The 22,524-nt window shown below is 42.7% G+C and overlaps 1 protein-coding gene across 25 annotated transcripts in view; it reads left to right on the forward strand.

The window, feature by feature from the left end:
* Window positions 1–22,524, forward strand: part of ADGRL3 (adhesion G protein-coupled receptor L3) — a 528,954-nt gene that overhangs the window by 437,420 nt on the left and 69,010 nt on the right. For 24 of the 25 annotated variants that reach the window (XM_026847580.1, XM_026847556.1, XM_026847565.1 and 21 more), the window contains 4 exons: window positions 10,285–10,468; window positions 11,286–11,408; window positions 13,416–13,624; window positions 14,323–14,499. In XM_026847580.1, the coding sequence (XP_026703381.1) occupies window positions 10,285–10,468; window positions 11,286–11,408; window positions 13,416–13,624; window positions 14,323–14,499 (693 nt within the window). The remainder of the gene's footprint in view (window positions 1–10,284; window positions 10,469–11,285; window positions 11,409–13,415; window positions 13,625–14,322; window positions 14,500–22,524) is intronic. The other variant, XM_026847563.1, reaches the window with a different exon arrangement.

The raw sequence follows: 22,524 nt of genomic DNA on the forward strand, positions 1-22,524 counted from the left end.
GTAAAGTCCTCCTGAGTCCAAAATAAATGAATATGAATAAATATGTAAAACAGATCTGGAAATTTTGTGAGTTATTCAAATATAAGACTGGGAACACTGTATCAGATTATTATCTCATCTCTCTGGGTAACTTTATAATTAAAACAAATATGGATTTAATTTGTACAGTGTCACAATATTTGTTGAGTTAAAAGCTCAGGGATGTTATTTACTGGAGATAGTTGCAAGTGTGGTAAATGATCTTTTTTGTCTCAAAAATCCAACGAGAACCAACCTGACAGATGATGTGATAAAATACATACTAATATAATGACTGGACAATTCCTGGGAGACTTTTCAATCACAGTGATATTTAAGAAATTACCACATGGGCTTTAATTCGTGGTACTAAGAGTCCGCTTAGGCTGAGCTGTCCAACGTGGATATCCAAGATGGTCAGAGTGGCCTCAGAAAGGTGCTCCATTAGCTAAAGAGAGCTTGAACCTGATTCATGGCTTTTTGGAGAGCAGAGGTCTACATCTCTCATGCCCACCTTTCTGCAGCACACTGTTCTTGCAATCTATTTTGGGAAAGGGATGGAAAAGTCATCATGTGGGAGAATGAGTCACAATGGGTGACGCATTTGATTAGCATAGTTTCATTTGGTGACTGGTCTGTGATGTAAGCCTGCATGGATTTTCTGTAGTTTTTTCAGAATTTATATTTGATCATTTTCCAAAGGCGTTTCTCCTTAACTGAAGCATTGGAGTTGTAGAAAACACAAAACATTTGGTTTGGGGGGGCTGTGAAACTGAGTTTGGTGTCACAGATTTCTTCCATGCCTTCAGCAAATGGCATGTGCTCACTATTTCTCAGCTCCGCAACTTAAAATGCCATCAGTACAATTCCCCTGGCCTTTGGGAAGGGAGGTGAGGTAGTAAAGAAAAGAAAAGGCTGAGTACTCATACAAGTAATCAAATATGGCACAGTATAAGTGAGGCCATATTAACACAGAAAACTTAAACATGGGGGAAAAAAATAGATAATTTTGCTGTGAGTTTTAGTAGCTGGAAGCATGAGGTGTAATAAAGGCTCATACCACATCTAGGCATGTAGAGTCTTTCTATTTCTCTTCTATGTGCCCCTGATTGCAAAATCTGAGCTTTACTCCTGGCTTCTCTTGGATTTGTGGGATGAACCTCTGGGGCATTGGGAGGCCAATGAATTTCCCTGCAGTGCCAACCAGTGGCCTCTTTCTATGTGAAATTGCATGCTGCATTTGGGATGCAGATCTCAGAAGACAATAACTTCACAGGGTTCTCATTAATATATATATTTTTTTTTTTAAGCCAGTCTTAGTGGCTTAAAAGGTGGAGGCTGGTAAATACAATAGCTAGCCTGAGTGGCAGCTTTGCGGGAAGGGTGGAAGAAGGCAGCAGAGCATTGCTTTCCCAGGATTTTCCTGGTCTAACGGTGTTTGCTGCCCTGGTTCCTGCCATCCTTCAGGCTGTCCTGTAAATCAGCTTGCACTGTTTTGTAGTTCAGCACTTGTCTGGACAGCAGATTGTGAAGATTATGGAGGTACCGTCCTCTCCATGAAGATCACAAAAGCTTTTGGTTGCAGGTGTCATCTGAGCCACCCATGCAGTCGGTGTTGAGCTGCTGGTGGGTTCCTGGTAGGAGTGACAGGTGGTTGCAGTCAGAGTTGTCCTGGTTTTCCTGGAAGTTTTCTGAACGCTTCACGCTTGTAATGTGGGCCGTTTGAATAGCTGTACTAAGCAAAAAATGAAAGGCTTTCCTCGGAGGATTCAAGGCATTAAGTTTAGAGCTGAGTAGAGGAGACTTTTTTTCTTTGTTAACCTAGTAGCTCTCAGCAGATGAAAAGGTGCTTCTGGGACTTACCCAGTACTATTTAAAGTGGATTAATTCTGTTTGTCCCACTTCTCTCTTGCTTGCATGGCTGGTCCTAACTTCCATGAAGACTAAATGAAAGAAACTTGTAGCTCTGAGAGGGAGCATAAATTGAATTATGCTACGTTTACTTGTGTTGTTGTTCTGCCTGTGACAAGAAAGACTCTAACCTCCATTTATATAGAAAGGAGCAAATTAATGAAGATTTTCAAGTTCCTTGTTTGGTCATTTAATTGGCTGTATGACAAAGAGCTCTGCAGTGCGTGTCAAACAACTTTCAGAGTCCTCTAATGATTTGTGCATTGCTCGACTCCTGATGCTATTCTGTGCAGCCTGTCAGGCAAGGTATCGTTGTTAAAGTGGCTGGAATAAATTGGCTAGCAGTGTGCATACAATGTCGTATATTAACTATAGCTACAGGGAGTACTTTTAGCAGCTTTTTCAAGAGATCGAGATGTTTGCCCATCAGCATCAAAGTGCCCCAAACTTTAATTTAATATAATTAAAAGGACATCTGAAAGAAGTGTGACTCGCAGCAGGGTTTTGCAGTTTGGTAGCCCTTTGTTAAAACTCTCTGAACTTAATATACTTCACAGCTTGAGAAACGTGCATTTGGTTTGTGTCAGTAAGAGTGAAACTAGAAATTCCCACCATGCGTGTTTCTGCCACGGTGACCCTGTTGTTAGGGGACAGGAGGATCAAAGCAGCAGCCTTGGATTTGTCACCAGACTCCAAAATTCTTCACATAAGTATTAAAAAGGAAGGTGACCACATATTCCTCTGCCTACAACTGAGGTACACCTATGGTTATGTGTGCACATGTGACATAGCAAAACTGAGAAAAAAAATCTAGTGTTTTCTGCATTTCTGTGTGCTTACTCATCTTTAGTCTGAGTCAGTCCTGGATTCTGGTGGCACTGGTAAGTCTCAGTGTAAATTGCCATAGAGGTCAGTGGGAGATGTCCCTTTGATTTGGACCACCGGAGGAAAGGATGAGTCTCAAGGACTCCCTAGGAGTTCCCTTGAAGGCTATAGATATTCTGGCAGAGGCATTTCTTGTTTGCAAGCCATTTTCCTTTCTTGCTCACTTCCCCAGTGTAATTACTCTAGCAGTTGCTTGTATAGTCTCAAATCCCAAACAGTAGGGCAGCAAATACAGATGATTCATAAATGCAGTTCACAGCTTATTCTGCAGGGAAGATCTCATTAGATGAAATAGATCGTATATTATTTCCTTCTTCCCAATCAATTCTTTTTATTTTGGTCCTATAGGTGCCTTCTGACCTTAAAATATTCTTCCTCGTATAATAAGCAAAGCAAAACCATAACCTGTAATTTGTAACTTTGTTCTATTTCTCAGATCTCCTACTTTTTAGTGTGCTCCCATTAGGAGATTATTGGTAGTTCAAGGCCAAGATCGCAAACCTTGCATGCCTAGCGCAAGACCATTAATTCCATAGTTAAGCATTTTGTAGATAGACTAATTTTAATAAAGGTCAGTGCCTTTCTTCTCACTGCAGTGAGTTCTCAGAGCCACTGAAATTCAGGCCATTTCTGAGTCAGTACAGTTACTACAGCCACAGCATAAACATTTGCTGTAGAGTTGAAAGGAGAAGTTTGCATGCTCTTTCCTGAGATCCTTTGCTCTCAATCTCTGCAGCAATTTTAGAAATTCCTTTGCAAGGTCAGGGGAAAATCTTTTGCCTTTGCCATGAGCAGTAGGTTTTGGCTTAGTTCACCAAAGCTGATACCATAAGTTGCCAGTCACCACTCTGATACTGGATATAGGCTAGTGCTTCTGGCTTAGTTTTGAAGCCAGAAACTGAGATTAGCAGTAAATATTCTAATGATTTATTTATTTTTAAGCACTCAGAGTTCATCTAGTTTCAATCTAAATATGTGTTCATTTCATTGAATATTATAATTGTTTTGCGATTATCTTACTGCTTTGTAAAAAGTCTTAACCAGTGGCTGGGCTTCCCTGTAAGAAATTGTCTCCAGTGTGCTTACTATGCTTTGACCAGAGACAAATTTTAATTTGGAATTAAAAGAATACATGACAAGGTGAAAAACTATCTGAGGGTGAAGAGCCTTGTCAGACAGATTTGAAGGCACTTCTCAGTTACGAAGTAGGATTTAATGCCATCATTTAGCCCAAATTACATTTTCCTTGTTTAGGAAGCTGAAGAAATGACACGTGCATCTATTTTTGACCCACAGAGCATATGACTATTCCAGTTTGATTGTTGACCCCTGTGTAGTGGAATTGGGGTGCTGTTCATTTGCCACTCTAAAAAGACACATAATTTCCTGATCTGGTCCTTTTCAATGCAATAACCTTGTCAGAAGCAGTTTCTTGTATGCCCAGGTCCATGCTTTTATGCTGGTCCTCTTCTCCAAAGGGCCATTCTGGCTGCACCAGGTATATTCAGAGTTAATGGGAGTTTCTCTTGCTTTTTCTGGCCAGAGGCAAGAATCGCACAACTTCCAGTAGAACTTGCCATTGATGGCATTGATTGTGCCTTTAACTCAATTAGTTTAGAGGCTTGCAAATATTGATACCTTAAGAAAAGGCTTTGTTTTAGCACTGGGTGTTTCATATAAATACAGAACAAAAACAGCTGTTCTTCAGCAAGGAAGCAGGTAAGCTTTTTTAAAGTACCACCACTTTCCAGTAGGAAAAAGGAAAAAAGAGTATAATGTTGTGAGCATTGAACCACATCCACATTTCAGTGCATCTGCTCTCTGATGGGTTTTTCATTTTTCACTGTGCACTGTGGACCTGAAAGGGTTTTCTTGCTTTTTTTCTCCACTGATTTGCCATAAAACCTCAACCTGCTATTAAAAAGTGGGCTAGTAATGTTTATGCATGCTTCGAATAAAGATGATAATGCACTTGTTCTGGAGCAGCACCTGAAAACCTCAGACAGGAACAGAACCTCAGACCATAAGCACAACCTGAGGCTGTGTTTGTGTGATTGCACTCTACAGTCTTGGCACTGCTGTTCTCAGAAAGAATGAACAAGCCTTTTCTGATGAGGCTGTGCCAGCAAACACCTTTGATACAGGAGTAGCTGTACAAGCACTGCTTGTTTCATGCACCAGCCACGATTTTAGTCTACCGATGCAAAGCATGGCCTTGTTGCTGTAGCTCCTTCTATCCTAATTTTTGAAAGTGCATTACATTAAGTATTCCTGTGAGATCAAGGAAGACAAGTGTTAGCACTATGAGACAGGGCTTTAAAAGTTATAAAATGCAGATATTTTAATTAGAGATGTCATTGCAAAAGTGGTGCTTTAATGCCCTGTGCCACTGTCCTCATTCTCCCAAAGCTACTACAGGAGGTAAGACCTTGATGTAGGTTCCGTGCAAAATAGTGTCTACAGTGTGTTCAGCCTCCTCTTAAGGAGGTGCACTTCTTTATGGAAGGTCAGTTTGCGTATTTGAAAATTACTCAGTAGAAGTATGCAACCAATATTCCCTGTAGGGCCTGCTAGTATTCACTTGCCATGAAGCAGTATTTTCTCCAGTCCTAAGTTTGTTGTGTTTTTTGTTCTTCCATCAGCTGCTCAGCAAGAGGCCAAAATGAACTATAAAGGTTTAGAGAGGTCCTAACTCCAGGACAGCTGCTGGTTTACTAAGGTTAGAAACCTTCTGCTTAACCACCATAGCACAACACAGTCTAGTCCCAAATTTGGCAATGACATAAGTATGTCTAACATCTCTTAGTGATTTCCAGTGTTGACACCCAATTAAAACCAAATTTTACACTACAGAATCTGCTTTTGTCAAGGAGCAGTACCTTGGATGTTGGTATGGTGAGAGATAAATAAATGAATGTGGTATCACTGGATATATACTCCCCTCCAAGATTTTAATTCTGTCACATAGACAGATATTCTCACCAGACTTTTCTAGAGGGGGAGAAGGTAAAACTAAACGAACAAGCAAAATTCAGTTTTATGGAATGAAGGAGCTGTCACAAAGGAAATCAGTGGGATATGTATGATTGGTCTTTTAATAATGCATAATTACTGTAAGGCCTCTAATTAGTCGCCTTTTGACAATACATTTTTTAATACCAATTTGTAAGTGTCTGAGGAGGAAGGTTTACATTTTGTTTCTGTTTTGTAACCTCAGGACAAAATCAAGAAACCATGAGCATATGCCCTTATTTGGGAAAAAATCTCCCTCTGTGATTTATTAACATTTATTTACATTGAATGTACACTCTGTGATGCTATATAACCACATAATGAAAGGGATCACCATCATGGGATTTGTCTTCTATGCTTGGTATGTTCTTGCTCTTCTCTTGATGTCCAGTTGTAGCCACTGCTGGAGACGTGAAAGATCCACCGAGTATTCTCTGACCCGGGATGGTTGCTGTTTACAGGCTTGTATTTAGGGAGTTTGGCTTTGCATGTGTAGGTACCCTGACATCACAGGCAGTATACCTAGGTGTATACACCTATGTATCTCAGGATAGAAGGGCAGATGGGAAGTCTTCCTTCTTGGTTCCCTTTTGCCATGCTCTTCTTCCCTCATTTGATCTTAGGCTACAAACAAGTTAGCTATGCCTTGGTAAGCTTTCCCTTTATGTCATTTGAGTTACTTTTGTACTTCCTCCCTGGGCATACGTGTGTTTGTGCTGAACGTTCATTAAGCCTCAGCAACCATGGCATTGGTTTGGTGCCATGCTGTGGGTGATGTTGAAGTATATCTGGGCTCCAAGCCCCAAATTTTTATTTTGCATGAGGCTCAAAAGGGTACATTTGGAAGAGGGATCAGGCAGGGTAAGAGAAGAAAACAAGAGCTAAGTCCTTTAGCTTGTGAAGCAAGGACAGGGTCTTCAGTGAGGTAGACATGAAGCATCCTAGGTGTTGGGTTCTTCAAGGATAGGATTAATCTCATGTGACTTTGGGCACCTAAATGGGGATAATACTTGCTGGAGTTCCTTCTACTTTCAGTGCAGAGAGAGACTAGGGAGCATCTGGGCTCCTGACTTGGCTGCGTGTTAAATTCTTGATGTGAAGTTGGGTGAAACTAGGTCAGAGCTTTCCTAGCTCTCTCTGAAAGTCCCCTTCTTTATCAAGATCACCAGGGATCTTAGGTAAAACCTATCAGACCATCAGCTCCCAAGCACACCTGTCTCATGCATTCTTCATTTCAAAGGGCTAACCCTCCTACCACTGGTCACTGAGAGGCTTTCCTGGGAGTTTGGCACTGCTGTTTCTTCTATGCTGGAACTTCATCAGACCACAAAGCTATTGGAGCAGGTGCCAAACCCACCTAAACCATGACAGCTCAACTTAAATGTAAAGGCACAGGCTGATCCTTGTCCCGCATGCCTGCCTTCCTACACTTCCCGCTCCCCTTCCCAACTTTGCCCAGCTGGTGTCTTTGTCTCAAGAGACACTGTTGCTTTAACAGCTGTTTTGTTTCATTTAAACACCTACCTCAGCTCTCGTCCAAAATGCAAACATTTCATTAGCACCTCATCTCCTTGGCTTCAGCCCGCAGCACTCAGCCATAATGAAGTGCTGCACTCAGAAATATAATGCGGAGAACACTTGATTAATGCACTGAGACAGGTGAGGGGAGTGACCCTCTGGGAAAAGCTATGGACTAAATTCATCTTGGACGTAATGCCAATGAAGACAGTCTACCAGCTTTGTTCAGATACGTGCTAAGGACCTGACCAAAAGTCCTTGGAAATCTTTCTGGAGCTTTTGTTCCAGATCCAAAGTGAAGTGGCTGGTTTCAGGTTAGTCACCTCAAGAGGATGGATGCTCACCATCACCATGTCCATTGGGTGGGGAGTACACATTGTGCAAGAAGCGCCGCATTAGGCCTAACTGGTGTTCTCTCTCAAATGTTGTATGCATGCATGAACACATATTAAAAAAAAAAAAAAAAAAGCATTAGAATAATTTTTCTGGGGAAAAATCTTTGCAGCAGATGTTTCACTCTAACACAAATATTTCAGCATCTGTTTCATGTTCTGACAAATAGGCATTACCCTCCAGGAACTGGATCTGCTGCACAGACTCTTTTGACTGTTCAGATATTGATAAAAGTATCCAGGATGTTGTTTTAGCAGAGATTTAAAGACACCATTAGTAGCTGAGCTAAATGGAAGCAAGGCAAATTGTAGTCTGTGCGATAACATTGAAAAGAGAGAAAAATCCTCATTTTCTGCTTTCCACGCATAAAAGATCATGTTGTGTAGAACCTGCACAGCAAAATAGTCAAGCTTTGGGTCACCAGAAAAGAATACTACCTCCTTTTTGCCTGTAAAGAGATAAGCTACCAAAGTAAACTACAGAATTTTATTAAGCGCTACAGAGATCAGGCTTCCCGGTTTTAAAAACTGAAGAAAACACATTTAAATGATACAGATTTTTAGTATTTCTTCTTGACTGTTAAAGCCAACCAGATTTTTGTGTGCACATATTAAATATGTTAAGATAATTTTTAGACTATTTAGGAAAATCAGTTTAAGAAATTGATTTATGGTTAATAAGTTCCACTTAAGAGCGAATGACAAAGGGATTCCAGTCTTGGATTGTAAAGGCTTGACAGCAAAAACATTTTTTCAGTCACACTAGGGGACAAGATTTTCAGCCGTTTAGGTCTGCTTCAGTGGCTGAAGCATGGGTTACTCCATATGTTGGGAAACCAAGCTGTGAGACTCAGGCGAAATGTTGTCTATTAATCAAGGGACCAGGGCCATAGCTGCCAGGGAGAGGAAAATCTGTTCAAGGTACAGGAGTTAACTGCTGATGAATAAATGTAGGTAGGAGAGTAGGAGCTTTGTACTGTCAGAGGAGTCCAGTTCTGGCTCAGTCTTCCAATAGGAACCATGGTGGTATGAGAAGCCTTCTAACCTCAGGGACAGAGATGCACATGGCAGTGTCTCAGTGAAGTGTCTTTGCTGGGATTAAAAGCACCAGCAGTGGCAGCTCTAGCTGTCTTTGCTTCTCCTTGAACCTTGCTGTAATTGACATTTTTTTGAAGGTCACCTGAATATAGCAATAAAATCAAATTCTGGTTTGATGTGATTATATTCTCCCACTGCACATTTGTATCTGACCATGACTGGTGAGTGAGTCAGGATGCCCTGCACTCTCTGTGTCATGTGTTGCCATTGTAACACTCCTCCTGAGATGGGTTTAGAAATACCACCAGGAGTAGATACTGAAGTATTTCCACAGAAGTGAGTCCATGGGGCATCCTCTAGGCTTGCAACATGTTGAAATCCCATGTGAAATTCCATGTCCTTGCCTTGCAGAACAGAGATGTGAGTTTGCCTACACGTTCAGCATACAGAAAATTATTAACAACAGCAACTTCATCTCAAAGGGAAGGTTGGTTTCTGCAGTCAGTATTAGCTGGCAGTGGAGGTGTTTCTTTGTGGGGCAGGCCTGCCTGGTGACTAGACACTAATCAGCAGGAGAAAGCACAATCAAAGTACATTTTCTTTTTCCTTTTCCTCTGCACAATCAGTTCTACCAACTGGTGCTGCTGGTGTCATTAAAAAGTGTTAGCTAGAAGGTAGTTGAGTCAGCTCTGGTTGGTATCAAAGCAGCGATCTCAGGTTAAACAAAACCTTCAGGTTGGGTAGGTTCTACTGCTGTAATTTTGCAATCATGAGGCCGGCACAGTTTCGTGTGATCTTGGATGTGCATCCAGATTAACCTGTGGGAAGTTCTCCATGGGAGAGCTCTTTGTGCATGGCAGCCCAGGGCAGAAGGTGCACCACAGGAGGGACTGTGGGACTGACTCCTTCCTGAATGGAGCAATTTGAAATGTAGTGTCTCAACTAAATCTCTGTGGGCACCTGCTGCTGCTTCTCTGGATGAAGTGGAGTAACTCAACTATCTCTGTGTCTTCATGACTGCCTGCCAGAAGTTATGTGGTGGGAAACACTCTGAGGAGTGTAGCCCTTGCAGATACTAAATACCTTTGTTGGATGCCCCAGCCCTACTCTTGAATTCTGGTGCTCAAGGTAGCAGCAACCTTCTTCACAGATGGGTTTTGAAATCTGTTTTCTTGCATGTTTCCTGAATGATATCCTTATATTTCTGCCACCCTGCCCCCAAGCCCTAACTCCTTCTTACTCCAAGCCCAGAGCTGCTGATCACGGAAGCATAAAAGCACTATTCCCAGTCTGCATTTAGAATAAAGTCAACATTTCCTCCATCTCCCATCTGATGGGATAAAAGATGTCTAGCTCCATTTCAGGCTGCCCCAGTGGGTGGGGAAATGAGATGCTATGCTCTCCCTATAAATTGACATGTGTTGCGGATGGGACTGAGCATATGTCAGAGGTCTTGATAGTGCTTTGTGTTCACTAGGGCCTGTTCTCACTCAGTCCCTCTCCCTTGCAGGCCATGGTGGAGACGGTGAACAACCTCCTGCAGCCACAGGCTCTGAATGCATGGAAGGACCTGAATGCAAGTGAACAGCAGCGTGCAGCCACCAAGTTACTCGACACCGTGGAGGACAGTGCCTTTGTGCTGGCTGATAACCTGTTGAAGACAGACATCGTCAGGGAAAACACTGACAACATCCGTAAGGGACAGATCCCATAAATACCAAGAGCAGCTAAAGGGAGAGTAAAGGCTGGAAAACCTGGCTGCGGTCTTGGCCCCTAGATTAACTGGAAAGCAATTTGTTAGATATGTCTTGGCCCTTTGTCTGAAGCACTTAAAAGTCTTCCCAAAAGAGCTTCCCAAAAGAGCCTAAAGGAATAAGGCAGCTGTCTACCCTTTAAATCCCATGGAAAATGAGGACCCAACCTGCCTTTATTACTCCAAGCTTTGAGGGCAAAATCTGCACTAGATTGCACCGCTTCATAGGGAGATTGTTCATCATAATGCAATTGTGTTTCATTTCATACAAATTTGTGTCTTTATTTGGCTGATTGTTGATTTAATTAAAAAACAAGCATGATGGAAAGCACCAGCACTCCCACTGTGCATATGTAAAATAAGAACAACTGTTCTTTCTATGAATACAGATTCTGAGCACTGATAACATTTACAGAAAGTACCAATTGCCAGTGGCAAAGAACTAGCATTTTCAGATTTTCATTTTAACCATTGTCCTTAATATCCTGAGGTTCTTGTTTACAAGAACCGGTTGTCTTTTTTCTTCCAGAGAGAGTATCATTTATTTGCTTTTTTTTTTTTTTTAATTAAATTTAAAACTTCTTCAGGGCAAAGATTTAAAAAGAAATAGGAGCCCAAACAGAGTCTAGCGTGAAACATTGTAGGTTGATTCTTCTGTTCTCAGATGGTCTGGAACACCATTTTGTAGCTTTGAAGTATCGTGTCGAAGATTATTTTGGTAGAGATTTTTTCTTAGCGTTGGTCTCTCTTGCAAACAGAGCTGGAAGTTGCGAGACTAAGCACAGATGGGAATTTGGAAGATCTGAAGTTTCCCCAGAACATGGGCCATGGGAGCGCTATTCAGCTGTCAGCAAATACCTTGAAACAAAATGGTCGAAACGGTAGGTTCAGCACCTCCGGCCACACCAGCATCACGGATCAGTCATGCTTTAGGCATAGTTTTGTGTTGAACCAGTTGCAATATAGTATTAATTACTATGTTAATATTGACATAATAGCAGCATCAGTTGTTCATGCCCTTGACTGAAAGCTCAGTTGGCTGACTGGGAGTGTATTATATTGCTAAGTGGTTTACAGCCTTCAGAAGTATCATGTGCTGGTAAAAATGCAGCAGATCCTCAAATGATGTGGCTGTTGGGGCACAGTGCTGAGTCCAGAGAAGTGCTTTTAACTGCTGTTGTCTGCAGTAGGAGGCTTCAGATGGGATAAAAGGCTTGTTTGAGTAAACTGCTTCACAGTAGGGCACTATACAAATACCTGAAAGGGGAGAGGGAAGAAGAAATAGTAACAAATATTAATAATGAGCCAAGGTGGCAGAAAAGGTTGATTAACTGTTATGAGTCTTAAGTCTTCAGTGCCTTTCTCTTTGAAGCTTATGAACCTCCTGATATAGCATAAATTAAAGATGATGTTATAAACGTGAATGGTCTTCATGCTGCCAAACCATTTATTTCCAGACCAGGAATTTGAGCAGACAGGTTTGTTGATCTCTATAGCCCTACCATAGACCAACTTGAAACTGCCAGACTTTCTACTAATGGGCCTAAGATGCTCCTCCTATATCGGAGTTCCTTTAAAATTTAACCTGTGTGCAGGTGGAAAGCACTCTAGTACTTTGTGCTTTGATCACCGCAGGCAAAACATGGAGTGGTAGGGCAGCATTGCAGCCAGACCAGATGCATTAAAACTGCCACAAATTTCTGACAGCTGTTGAGAGAAAAGTTTGGTCTCGTGGTTCAGAAAGAAAGTTTTGCTATTGACTTCCTTGATGGGATTTGGTACCTTTGCATGTAGGATTTGAAGAGATGTATTACTTTTAGAGACAGTGTAAAACTCAAGATGTGTAGCAAAACTCCAGTGGGGTAGGATTTTCACTCTGCTGTCAAGCTTTGGAGGTTTGCAAGGAAAGAGAAACTGTTGGCAGGAGGGAAGGGGAAGCTTGTATTTCTAAGCATGGTATCACTAGAATTCAGTACAGCCCCATCAAATGGCATCTGCCCAGAGGTCACCAAAGAGCTAGAAATAAAATTATCCCAGAAGTATTTAGGTTGGGAGGGACCTTTGGAGTCATAAGTGCTTCACCTCCCTCAGAAGCTGAGGTGATTCGTAAAGAAACAAAAAAATACCTCCCCACAACTAACGCATATAAAGGCAAACTAATCCCATTCAATTCTTATTTATAGCCTGTGAAATAACTTGCAAAACAGAAGGCAAACTGGATGGTTTCAGTTAAAAACAGTTGGCTGGTAGTCTGGGTTTTCTTCAGGCTACCTAATGCTGTGTTTTGTGGAAGAGGGGATATGTGATTGGCAAATTAAGAAAACATGTATGTATTTTTAATGAAATTTCTGCAGTTTTGTTTTTCCCCCTCATGTGCAATTGGAATTGTGTTGGGAAGTATTCCTTCTCCCAAATTTGTCCTCACACTTTTCTGAGGTAGTCTTAATTTATTAATGGGCTGAATTACAGTTTTATACTGCATCTGTGTGACAGGCCAGAACGAAACATGTTTCTCAAGCATAGCCTGGAGGATAAAGTGTTATGTTAGGTGGGAAATGGGCCATCTGGCCTCTTCTCTCTGGAGCCAGTTACATCCACTGATGCCAGAAATAAGCCCACCTTCTCTGTCTGTCTTCCACCAATCTGCTTATAAATTTGTTTTGAGAGAGGCAGCTCTGCCCTTTGTATCTGTGGACTGCTTGTTGCACCTCATGGTGCTCATTTAGATTGGCAGGAGGAGGTGAGTTTTCATATGCCACATCTTGGTCCTTTCATATTTTCTCAGAGAAGTTTTAAAGTTGGTTCAGAGAAGAGATTTGTCATCTAAAAAACCCCCACAAAACCCCAGTGCATTGACCTGGCTATCTAACCTCTTACTTCTCTTCTAGGTGAAATCAGGGTGGCTTTTGTGCTGTACAACAACCTGGGCACCTATCTCTCCACGGAGAACGCCAGCATGAAGTTGGGAACAGAAGCAATGTCAACTAATCACTCTGTCATTGTCAACTCCCCTGTCATCACAGCAGCAATAAACAAAGAGTTCAGCAATAAGGTTTACCTAGCTGATCCCGTGGTGTTTACTGTCAAGCACATCAAGGTGAGTGAGTTCAAAAAGTGCTTCTTTTTTTATTTCCATTTCTAAAACAAAGTGATGCAAAAGTTGGCTGATGTGAGGCCCCCAGCAGTCCTTGATTAGATTTTGAATTATACATTTGTTCCTTTGCACTTTGTGTTATTTATGGAGAATGTCTCTTTTACGTTGCATTAATAAAAGTAAAGAAAGACACTCCTTTGAGCTGATGCCCATTGCTCAGTTGCTGACACACGTCATTCTGTAATTAAAAACTACCAATATATTAGAATGGACCATAATATTATTTTATCATGGTGGCAGGGGATATTAAAGGAAAGTGGAATTACAGTGAAAGAGGACAGCTACTCCTCCTGTTAGCCAAGCGCAGTCACTGCAGAAGTTGATTGCTTAAAGCAATTAATTTCTCTGCTCTGCAATGCAAATGAAGCAATCTGGTTTTGAAGAGCTGGATTTAGTCTGTGGCTGAAATTAATCAAGAACAAAGAAGTTTGTATTAGCAAAGAGAGCAGCAACAATCTAACTTTCTCTAATATCAGCAAGTAATACTTGACGTATAAACCACTTCTGATTGTTTATCCAAAATTAAAGGATGGGAGTTGCAAAGTGCCTCTGCAGGAAAAAAAAAAAAAGAAAAAAAAGTGCATTTAGAAATCTCTGAAACCCTATAATTTTTATTGCATTTATTCATTTCTTCCCTGCAGCAGTCAGAAGAAAATTTCAATCCAAACTGTTCATTCTGGAGCTATACAAAGCGTACAATGACAGGGTATTGGTCCACCCAGGGATGTCGCCTCCTGACAACTAACAAGACACACACCACATGCTCCTGCAATCATCTAACCAACTTTGCAGTCCTGATGGCACACGTGGAAGTTAAGGTAGGCATCACAGATTCACAGGCTGCCAATGCACTGGGCAGGAAAAAGGGTCAATGTAACACCATTTTGTTACTGACAGTGTGGCTGAGCAGGGATATTGCTGTGTGACAGTAACTAGTGGTAGAAACCATTTGGTCTAAATCTTCCTTCTGATATATGGTGAAACAGGAGATAGTCACACCAGTGTAAAGCCTGTCTTGAGCTCCTGACATGGGCAGCTCTGAGCTGAGGATCAGTAAGCGAGCAGAATTAGCTGTTGCCACATCCTTTGCTTACTGGTGTGGAACAACTCCTGGCTAGGTCCTTGCTCTTCAGGACCTCGCTGTGCCACCGGGGAGTAGCAAGCACCCTAGGGCGTGGGACAGAAGCATGCAGAGCCTACCTCATGGGGTGCAAGTTGTGTGTCCTGCTTGCAGCAGTAGCAGATACACCACTGCATATGTTTGTGTGAGGTGCATGTGTGGAGCCAGAAGTATTTTCCAGCTTCCAACTAGGGGAAAAAGACACATTCTCTGCGTCTCACTATGTGACAGTGAGCTACACATAAAAGGGAAGCTTCTTACACCATCCTGCGTAGACTGTACATCTACCGGAGGCCAGTACATGATCTGCTAGTTCACTTGCCTGCATTTAGGTCTGTGGTGTAATTCTGGATTCCCACATGACTATCCCTACTGGAGTTAAAGAAGTTACTGCTGAAAGTAGATATTCATTATGGTAGCAGTGGCTTGGGGAATGAACTGCACATTTGGGATTTTATTCAAGAATGGGAAATGGTTGAGATGCTCTTCCGTTTCCTGAGTTTTCTAGCCTGTCTTTGGTTGAGAACAGTCTCAGCTGCTGTAGAAAGAATAGAAGGCCCTGATGCCTGAAAGATTTTGGCCTAATGATTTTCTGTGTTGCTGCGTCTCCATTTCCTGTGCCTGATGCTGCAGCTAAATCCCACAGCTCTGAGGTAAATATGGATCTGACATCTTCCATGCAGGCAGAACATTTTAGAGTCACTTCCATGGCTGCATAACTGCAAAAGCTATTATGGTTTTAAAGACCTTTTCTCAAATAGTCTTGCAGTGACACTCCTTTGTATATTTTTGTTTCACTTGATTATCTGAAGAGAAATGTAAAGACCCACAATAAAAATATATATTGAAGCACCATCATGCATGACCAAAGCTCTGCAAAAAAAGACATGGGAGCCTGGCAGCACATTTGCCACAAGAGCTGGGTCCAGCTGAGAGGGGCAGGATAGATCCGCTGCTGCTGCAGTATGACAGATCCATTGTATTCGGCAGGAGTCACTACTGGTCCCGGAGACATGCCATTAAATGGCTGTGGCATTGTCCTGGGAGATGTCTGAAGAAATGGCCTATTCAGAGCCCATGTTTACAGGTTAATGGCATTCTGCAGTCCAAGTCTGGTTTTGCCAGTTGCCTACAGCTGCTTGAATTATCAAAAGAAATGTGGTTTTGTCTTGTTATCACCTGCCTGGAATTAACATATATACCTGAGTCACTGAAGTCAGAGGTTGCACCTGGGAAGTGCAGATAGCTTTGTGCTCCACTGATGTGAATGAAGGTGATCCCTACTGCATGCTGCAGATACAGGCTAGCGCTGAACAAGCCTCTTCCAAATCTGCAAGTAGGTCAGCCTTGTCTGTGTGGCATTTCACCCAAACCGTAATAGACTAGTAGTGCTGATGTTAATTCATCTTGCAGAAAGAGAATGTGAGACCCTTGCTTGCCCATGCTCAGCCAACAGGTTGGAAAGAACTACAGCTGGAAGCTTTCCAAGTACCAAGCCAGTGTGTTATTAGCTGGTGGGTGTTTCTGGGTGTTAACGAGTGCCCTCAAGATTTTCAGGTCATGTTTTATCATTTGGCTGCAGCCAAAGTATCATTGCTGTAAGAGCCAAATTGGCTTCACTTTGTTGATTCTGATGCAACCAGACAGTTTCCTGGCATGTCTGCTTTAGCAGTCATCCAGGTCTGAGAGCGAAGGGAGGTGCAAACATCTGCAACTCTTCCATCCAGCTACTCGTCACCTTGCTCTTCCTGGTGGCACCATCACACTCAGGTCTGCTGGTGGAGTGGCCATGTGGGTCTTGGCAAATCTGGGAAGTGGCTTGTTTGATGTTCCTTATGCAGTTGAAATGAATTGATTTTAAAGTCTTGGCAGCAGAATACCTTATGGTTTGGAAAAGGTGGAGGTTTAAAAATAAATGGGGGTTGTTGTTATTCACTGACTCACTCATCTCTCACAGGCATGCTTTTGAGCCATTTTCTTGTCTTGTGTCTTCTGCAAAAAAAGGCGTTCTTTGCCTCAAAGACTTTTTAGTCTTCTTGGAGGTGGAACGATCCTAGGAGAAAGGATGTTGTGTGCTTGTGCGGGACCTCTTACAGCAGTGTTCTGGCCAGTGACTAGGATCCCTGGAGAGGACTGACGTACAGACAATAATTTTCTGGAATTTTTGCAACAGAAACTATTTTCTCCTGTAATTGAGATTTGTAGTTTACTGCCTTCAGTTTGTTGGATTTTTAGATCTGTAGGGAGCATGCTTTGGTGTAATGAGTATCCACAGCACCCTACCTAATGAGACCGAACGCTGGGCATCATGGGGAGTGGACACTGGAGTCCTGCTCCTTAATCAAAAGCCAGCATCAATTTGACAAGTGTCACTTCTGGTCATGAATGATCTCCCTTCCTGGTAGCATGGCAAAAGAGCGTGTTCTCTGGAGGAGACCTCAGTGGCTGCTCTGCAAGTTACGGGCTGGGATTTAATTATTAGCAGAGCATATGTGGCAAGGCGGAGCTGGAAGGTAGCGCTGCTGAGGAGGTGATTGATGGCCGTCTGGCTCTCTAGCGTGAAACAGCAATATGTCTTTGTCCGAAGGGGCAGAAAATGTCATTGGCTGACCATGATGGCAGGGATTTATTGGTGTGCTTCAAGAGTAGAAGTTGCTGGGATCAATTCCAGTCTTAATAGGACAGTACCCGATTAAGAGGAGGCGATTTTAAATTGAAAATGCTTTCTGCCCTTTAAAATTACTTTGGCCCAGAGTTTCTTATTCACCCATATATTTCAGTGGGGTAAATAACAATGCCTGAGACCAAGAGCCTGCTTTGCAGACAGGCAGGATGCATAACTTCTGGGAAGAGCGATGAACCTGCACCTGCAGGTACGCTTCGAGCTGCTGTCAGAGCCCCAGCTATCGTGTGAAGAGGACAGCAGGAACATAACGACCTGTGAACTGGACCTCGATGATACAGACCTGCAGCATTCATTGCCACTTTCGGACAATGTACCAGGAATAATGAGAACCTCCCTTTTGAGAAAGGTTTTAAGACTTGGAAACAAATCATTGCTTTCATCAGATAAGTTAATTTGACTTGTACTCAGTCTCATAGATATTTTGTGAAATTATGAGATATGTTTAATACAGATGAGATCTATGTTAAATATCTATCGGTTGTTTGAATTGGTAGGATATTTGTTATGACCCTTAAATGCTATAAAAACATGGTGGTTCTCATGCCAGGGAACAAAGCCCATAGCTAAATAAGCCATTCTACCTATGTAGTTGTTGCAGAATTATTCAAAATTTACAAGCTGTTTTTCATATAAGCTTGTGCTTTGCATCATATTAATTATAGCAGATGCATCTTAAATGTACCATGGGAAAAATATGCAGCCAGAAACAAGTTCAGAGCTGGTGGGAAAATGCAATTAAAAAAAACACCCGAAACAGAATAAGCAAAGGTACCTCAGGGTAGATAAATGTTGCTTATCACCATGTAGTGAATGCCAGAGCTTACTCTTCTCTTTAAAATAAATAAATAAATAAATAATACAGGAGAGAAAAAGGGGGGAAAAGAAAGGTGTTTTAACTGTAGCAATTAATTGGAAGCTTTCAGATGTTATGCTATACCACAAACACATTACACCTGCTAATTATTTAGGGAATGGAAGCATAAGCCAAGCTAAGGAGAGAAAGGAATAAAAATATATGAAGTCTAAATGGATTGCAGTGGTCCATTGCCTAAAGCAATACAGCCATTTCAGATATAAAGAGCAAGCTGAAGTTATTGCAGTGCTGGCTTATCCATATATTAACACTTGTGGGATTGAACAGCAGTGAATGAAAGCAGAAGTGGGTACAGGACTGCAAAAACACCCTAACTGCAGAATTAAATTACTGAAACCGCTATGTAATGAATTTTGCAATACAGATTGTTTTGTACCATCAAAGGGGTTCATTCTCAAAAAAAAAGATATATTATACATTAGAAAAAGTAATGTATTTTGATATGTTATTAAATAAGAACTGGTTTAATTAAGCAGAAAAGTTAGTAAATGTGCTTGTCTTTAGTGAGATTTTAAAACTCAAAATATAGTCATCTTCGAGCACGTGTTAGGAACAGAGATCTGTGACTTTAATGAACTCCAAGAATAAGGAGTTGTAAACAGCGCATTTGGTTATACCTTTGATCATATATACCTATTAGGTCAAGTAATCTATGCCTATGGGGCCAATTCAGAGTTGTACCTCATTGCAGTCATTGAGCTTTTTGTCTAGGTGGGCAGTAAGTCACTCCAGGCAGTTCCTTGAGTTCCCCACCCTCAGCTGGACACACATTGGTTTGGGTTGAGCCCTAGTTATGTCTTACTGTTTCCTAGTTCTGCTGGGTTGGACATCTTGCCAGTCCTTGTCTGTGCATTCTCTGAAGCATTGAACCAGATCTTTTCAGAAAGCCACTTTTGGGTGTCCAACCTGAAATCATCTAGAGTCTGGCTTCAGAAAGACATACTCTGAGCCCTTGAATTCACAGTTTCTTAGCTCAGCACTTAGAGGTGTCAGAAATCAGAACACACAGCAGCTTACTAGCCATGGCTTACTTTCCCCCCAGTCCAACAGGTACATATTTGCTTAGGTTCACCTTTCTTGACTCTCCAATCTTTGAGTCAGGGCTAGGTGCACAGTAAGGAGCTGTGCTGCAGAGCCTGGGGACAGCATCTCCCCACGGGGTTTCCTGATCCTCTGTCCTAAAATGCTCAATTCAAAGCTTCCATTGACAAATGCTAAGCTTTGCCCTATTTCTTGCCACCCTGTTCGTTTCTGGCTGAGAGCAGGGTGAATGCAAGGACTGAAGTGAAGGTAGGGGCTGTGGTGTGGTGGAGTTGTGTCCCAGCTGTTTCCTGGCACTGGGCTGGGTAAGACCATTGATGCGACAGCAGAAGCTGACGATGCTGTGACCAGATTTTTTCCGGGAACTCAAATTAACAAGCTGGCATCTTGGCTGTGTAGATGGATGTCTACACTGAGTTTGGCGTAGCCACCATAGCTCATTTCTCAAGTTGGAGATGCCTTATGAGTAAGCAGAGCTGTGCCACTATACTAAATCCAGCCAGCACAGGAGAGTGGGATGATGGATACAATTATTGTCCCAAGCATCTCCTCTCCATAACTGAATCTCTCACCTAAACTGCATCTCAGTTACAGCAGTGTTGGCGAGTGCAATGGAAATGCTGGGCTCTTGCCACATGCCTTATCCACAGTAGCATTTGTAATACATGGCAGGGTGAGGTCTGTACCCATTTCTCTGTGCGCACCCACCCCCATATTGCTTTATTCTGGCCATGGGGCTTTCTGCAGCTTGTGCTTTCTGCTGCTTCTGGTAGTCACTGGAAGGCTCTTGTATTTTTGGGAGAAGTCTGTGGGAAAGGGTTCTGCTCAGAGGCCTTCCTCTTACCAAGGAAGGCAGAGGAAGATGGTCTGTGTGGCCTGTGCAAAATATGAAAGCAGATTTGAGGACTAAGACAAGGAGAGGAGAAGTGGCTAAACTACCTTGCAGAAGTGCTCAGGAATCTGAGACTTACTTTAAATGGCCATGATCATAAGACAGTGATGTTGCGCAGGAGCTTCAGGTGGGGATTAAGCTCTCTTTATTCCTGGTTTAGGACCTGATGGTGCCCATGACAATATCACCTTTGCAGAGCACAGAGGGGATATATACTAGGTCCATGGGTGCTGTGTCCACTGTGGAGCAGAGACTGCCTGCCTCCCTCAGAGCATCCTGGGAGAAGAGAGAGAGAACGGGTGCTGAAGCAATGGGATCCCCCCAGCACGTATCCCTCTTGGCCAGCGGGATGAAAGCCCCCTTCGAAACCTCTCATGCCCGCATAGCCACAGCAGGCAAGGCCATTAGCCAGCCCAGACATGCTGCAGGAGCTCTTGGGTTTTCCTCTTGGTCCATGTAGTCCAGCTGATGCTTTTGGCACATCTACAAAAACATTTGGCTTCTTAAGTAGCCCTTTGAACTTGGCAACGAAGCATTACAGCCAGATCGTAGCAGTAATCCTCTCTCAACACCAGTGATGGGGGAAAAAGGGCAGAGGGAGCCCACATGGTCCCAGATAGCTACAAATCCGAGGAGCGGCATCAGTAATGCACAGGAGTTCAAACCTGTCCCACTTGGGTCTCTGCCCAGCCTAGCACACTGCCAGCTCCCACCGGGCACGGAGCAGTCATATCTGAGCTAGTTGATGACACTGTGCTTTTATTTACTGCTTGCTTTTTCCTACACCCCCAAACATATTACTCTTTCCATTCCTGGAGGGACAGATTAGGCAAAGGAATGTGTCCTTTGCTGCTGGCAGCTTGGTTTGGCTGCTGTTTTCTTCTACTGATGTTTTTAATAAGGGAGGAAATGGCTGTTCATCTCAGGGAGAGCCGTTCTGTCATAAGCTGACATTCTCTGGGATTTGTTTTTATTAGCTCAGCTCTGGTGTACAGGCACTGCCAGAGCTGCTCATTGATTTTCCCAGCCTGGATAACATCTAGGCTGCCTGCTCACCCTGCTGTGGTTGCTACCAGGGCTTCCGTAACTCCTTCTGCACAGGTTTCCATCAGCGCTCTCCTCCTGCTGCGCTTGGCCTCACTGGAGCAAAAGTGGGACTTTATTCCAAAGCCAGGCAAATCTTTCACTGGACTTTGGGTCAGGCTCATGCCTAAATCAAAAATGTAAAATATACTTAATACAGAAACCCTTTCACTGAAGTGGATTATTTTACATCTTTCGATGACTCAATAAGTAGTTCCTGTGCTGAAAATAATCAGTGTGTCAGATTACCTGTAAAGATAGCATAGCTTAATGGTAACAAGACTCAGTGACTTGCATGCTGTGTCATGTAGCACCAGTCTTGACAGCTATGGTGCAGTTGGGCAAGGAGGTGTTTGATTGATGCTGTCAGGAAATTGTCCCTTGGGCTGATACCTGTTATCTCCTGTGGACTCTTCTGGATGCCCAGGGTCTTTGGGGAGATTACTGAGAATCAAGAGTTGACTGTTACTGATACACTGGTGGTTTCAGTTGTATTTTACATGCCTTAGGGACCCTAGGGCTTGTAGGATGCTGGAAGGATATCAGCACGTACGTCAAACCTAGTTTATCCTCAGTCAGGGAGTGCTTGAACAGCACTGGGCGGGGTAAAGAGCAGATTTGCTCCTCTTGCATGTCTCTGCAGTTGAGGGACCAGGCTCAGAGACTGTGACCCAGGTACAAAACCTTGCTGTGCTATTTATCATACTTAACCCTGGAACACCATATACTAACTGTGTAAACCGTGTGTGTTGCTCCCTTATTTGTCACACAGGAATCAGGTGATGGCAAGGATAATCTCATGACATTGAGGAATGATTATCACAATTTCTTCTTTTCCCATATTATTCTGTTTTGTAGCCTGTGACAGTGCAGTATTTTACAAGTTTCAGTCTCCAGGAAAAGGCAAATTCCCTTTTGTTGGACTTGGTGATATAAAAGCTCAGGATGTGCCTGGCCTGGGGGCAGTTGGCACTGTCATGGGAAAGGCGATAGTGCTTGCTAACTCCTCCCTGATCCATCAGCTCTGTTGTGGCACCTGAAATTGGGCATCCCGAACTGGACAGAACACACCCAGCCTTTCAAATTCATCTCACTTCTTCTCTTGGACTGTACTAGAAAAGCTACAAATTCATATTTCCGTGCCCCC

The sequence above is a fragment of the Athene cunicularia genome (assembly GCF_003259725.1).
Source record: "Athene cunicularia isolate RWA chromosome 4 unlocalized genomic scaffold, athCun1 chr4_part2, whole genome shotgun sequence".
Taxonomy (NCBI): domain Eukaryota; kingdom Metazoa; phylum Chordata; class Aves; order Strigiformes; family Strigidae; genus Athene; species Athene cunicularia.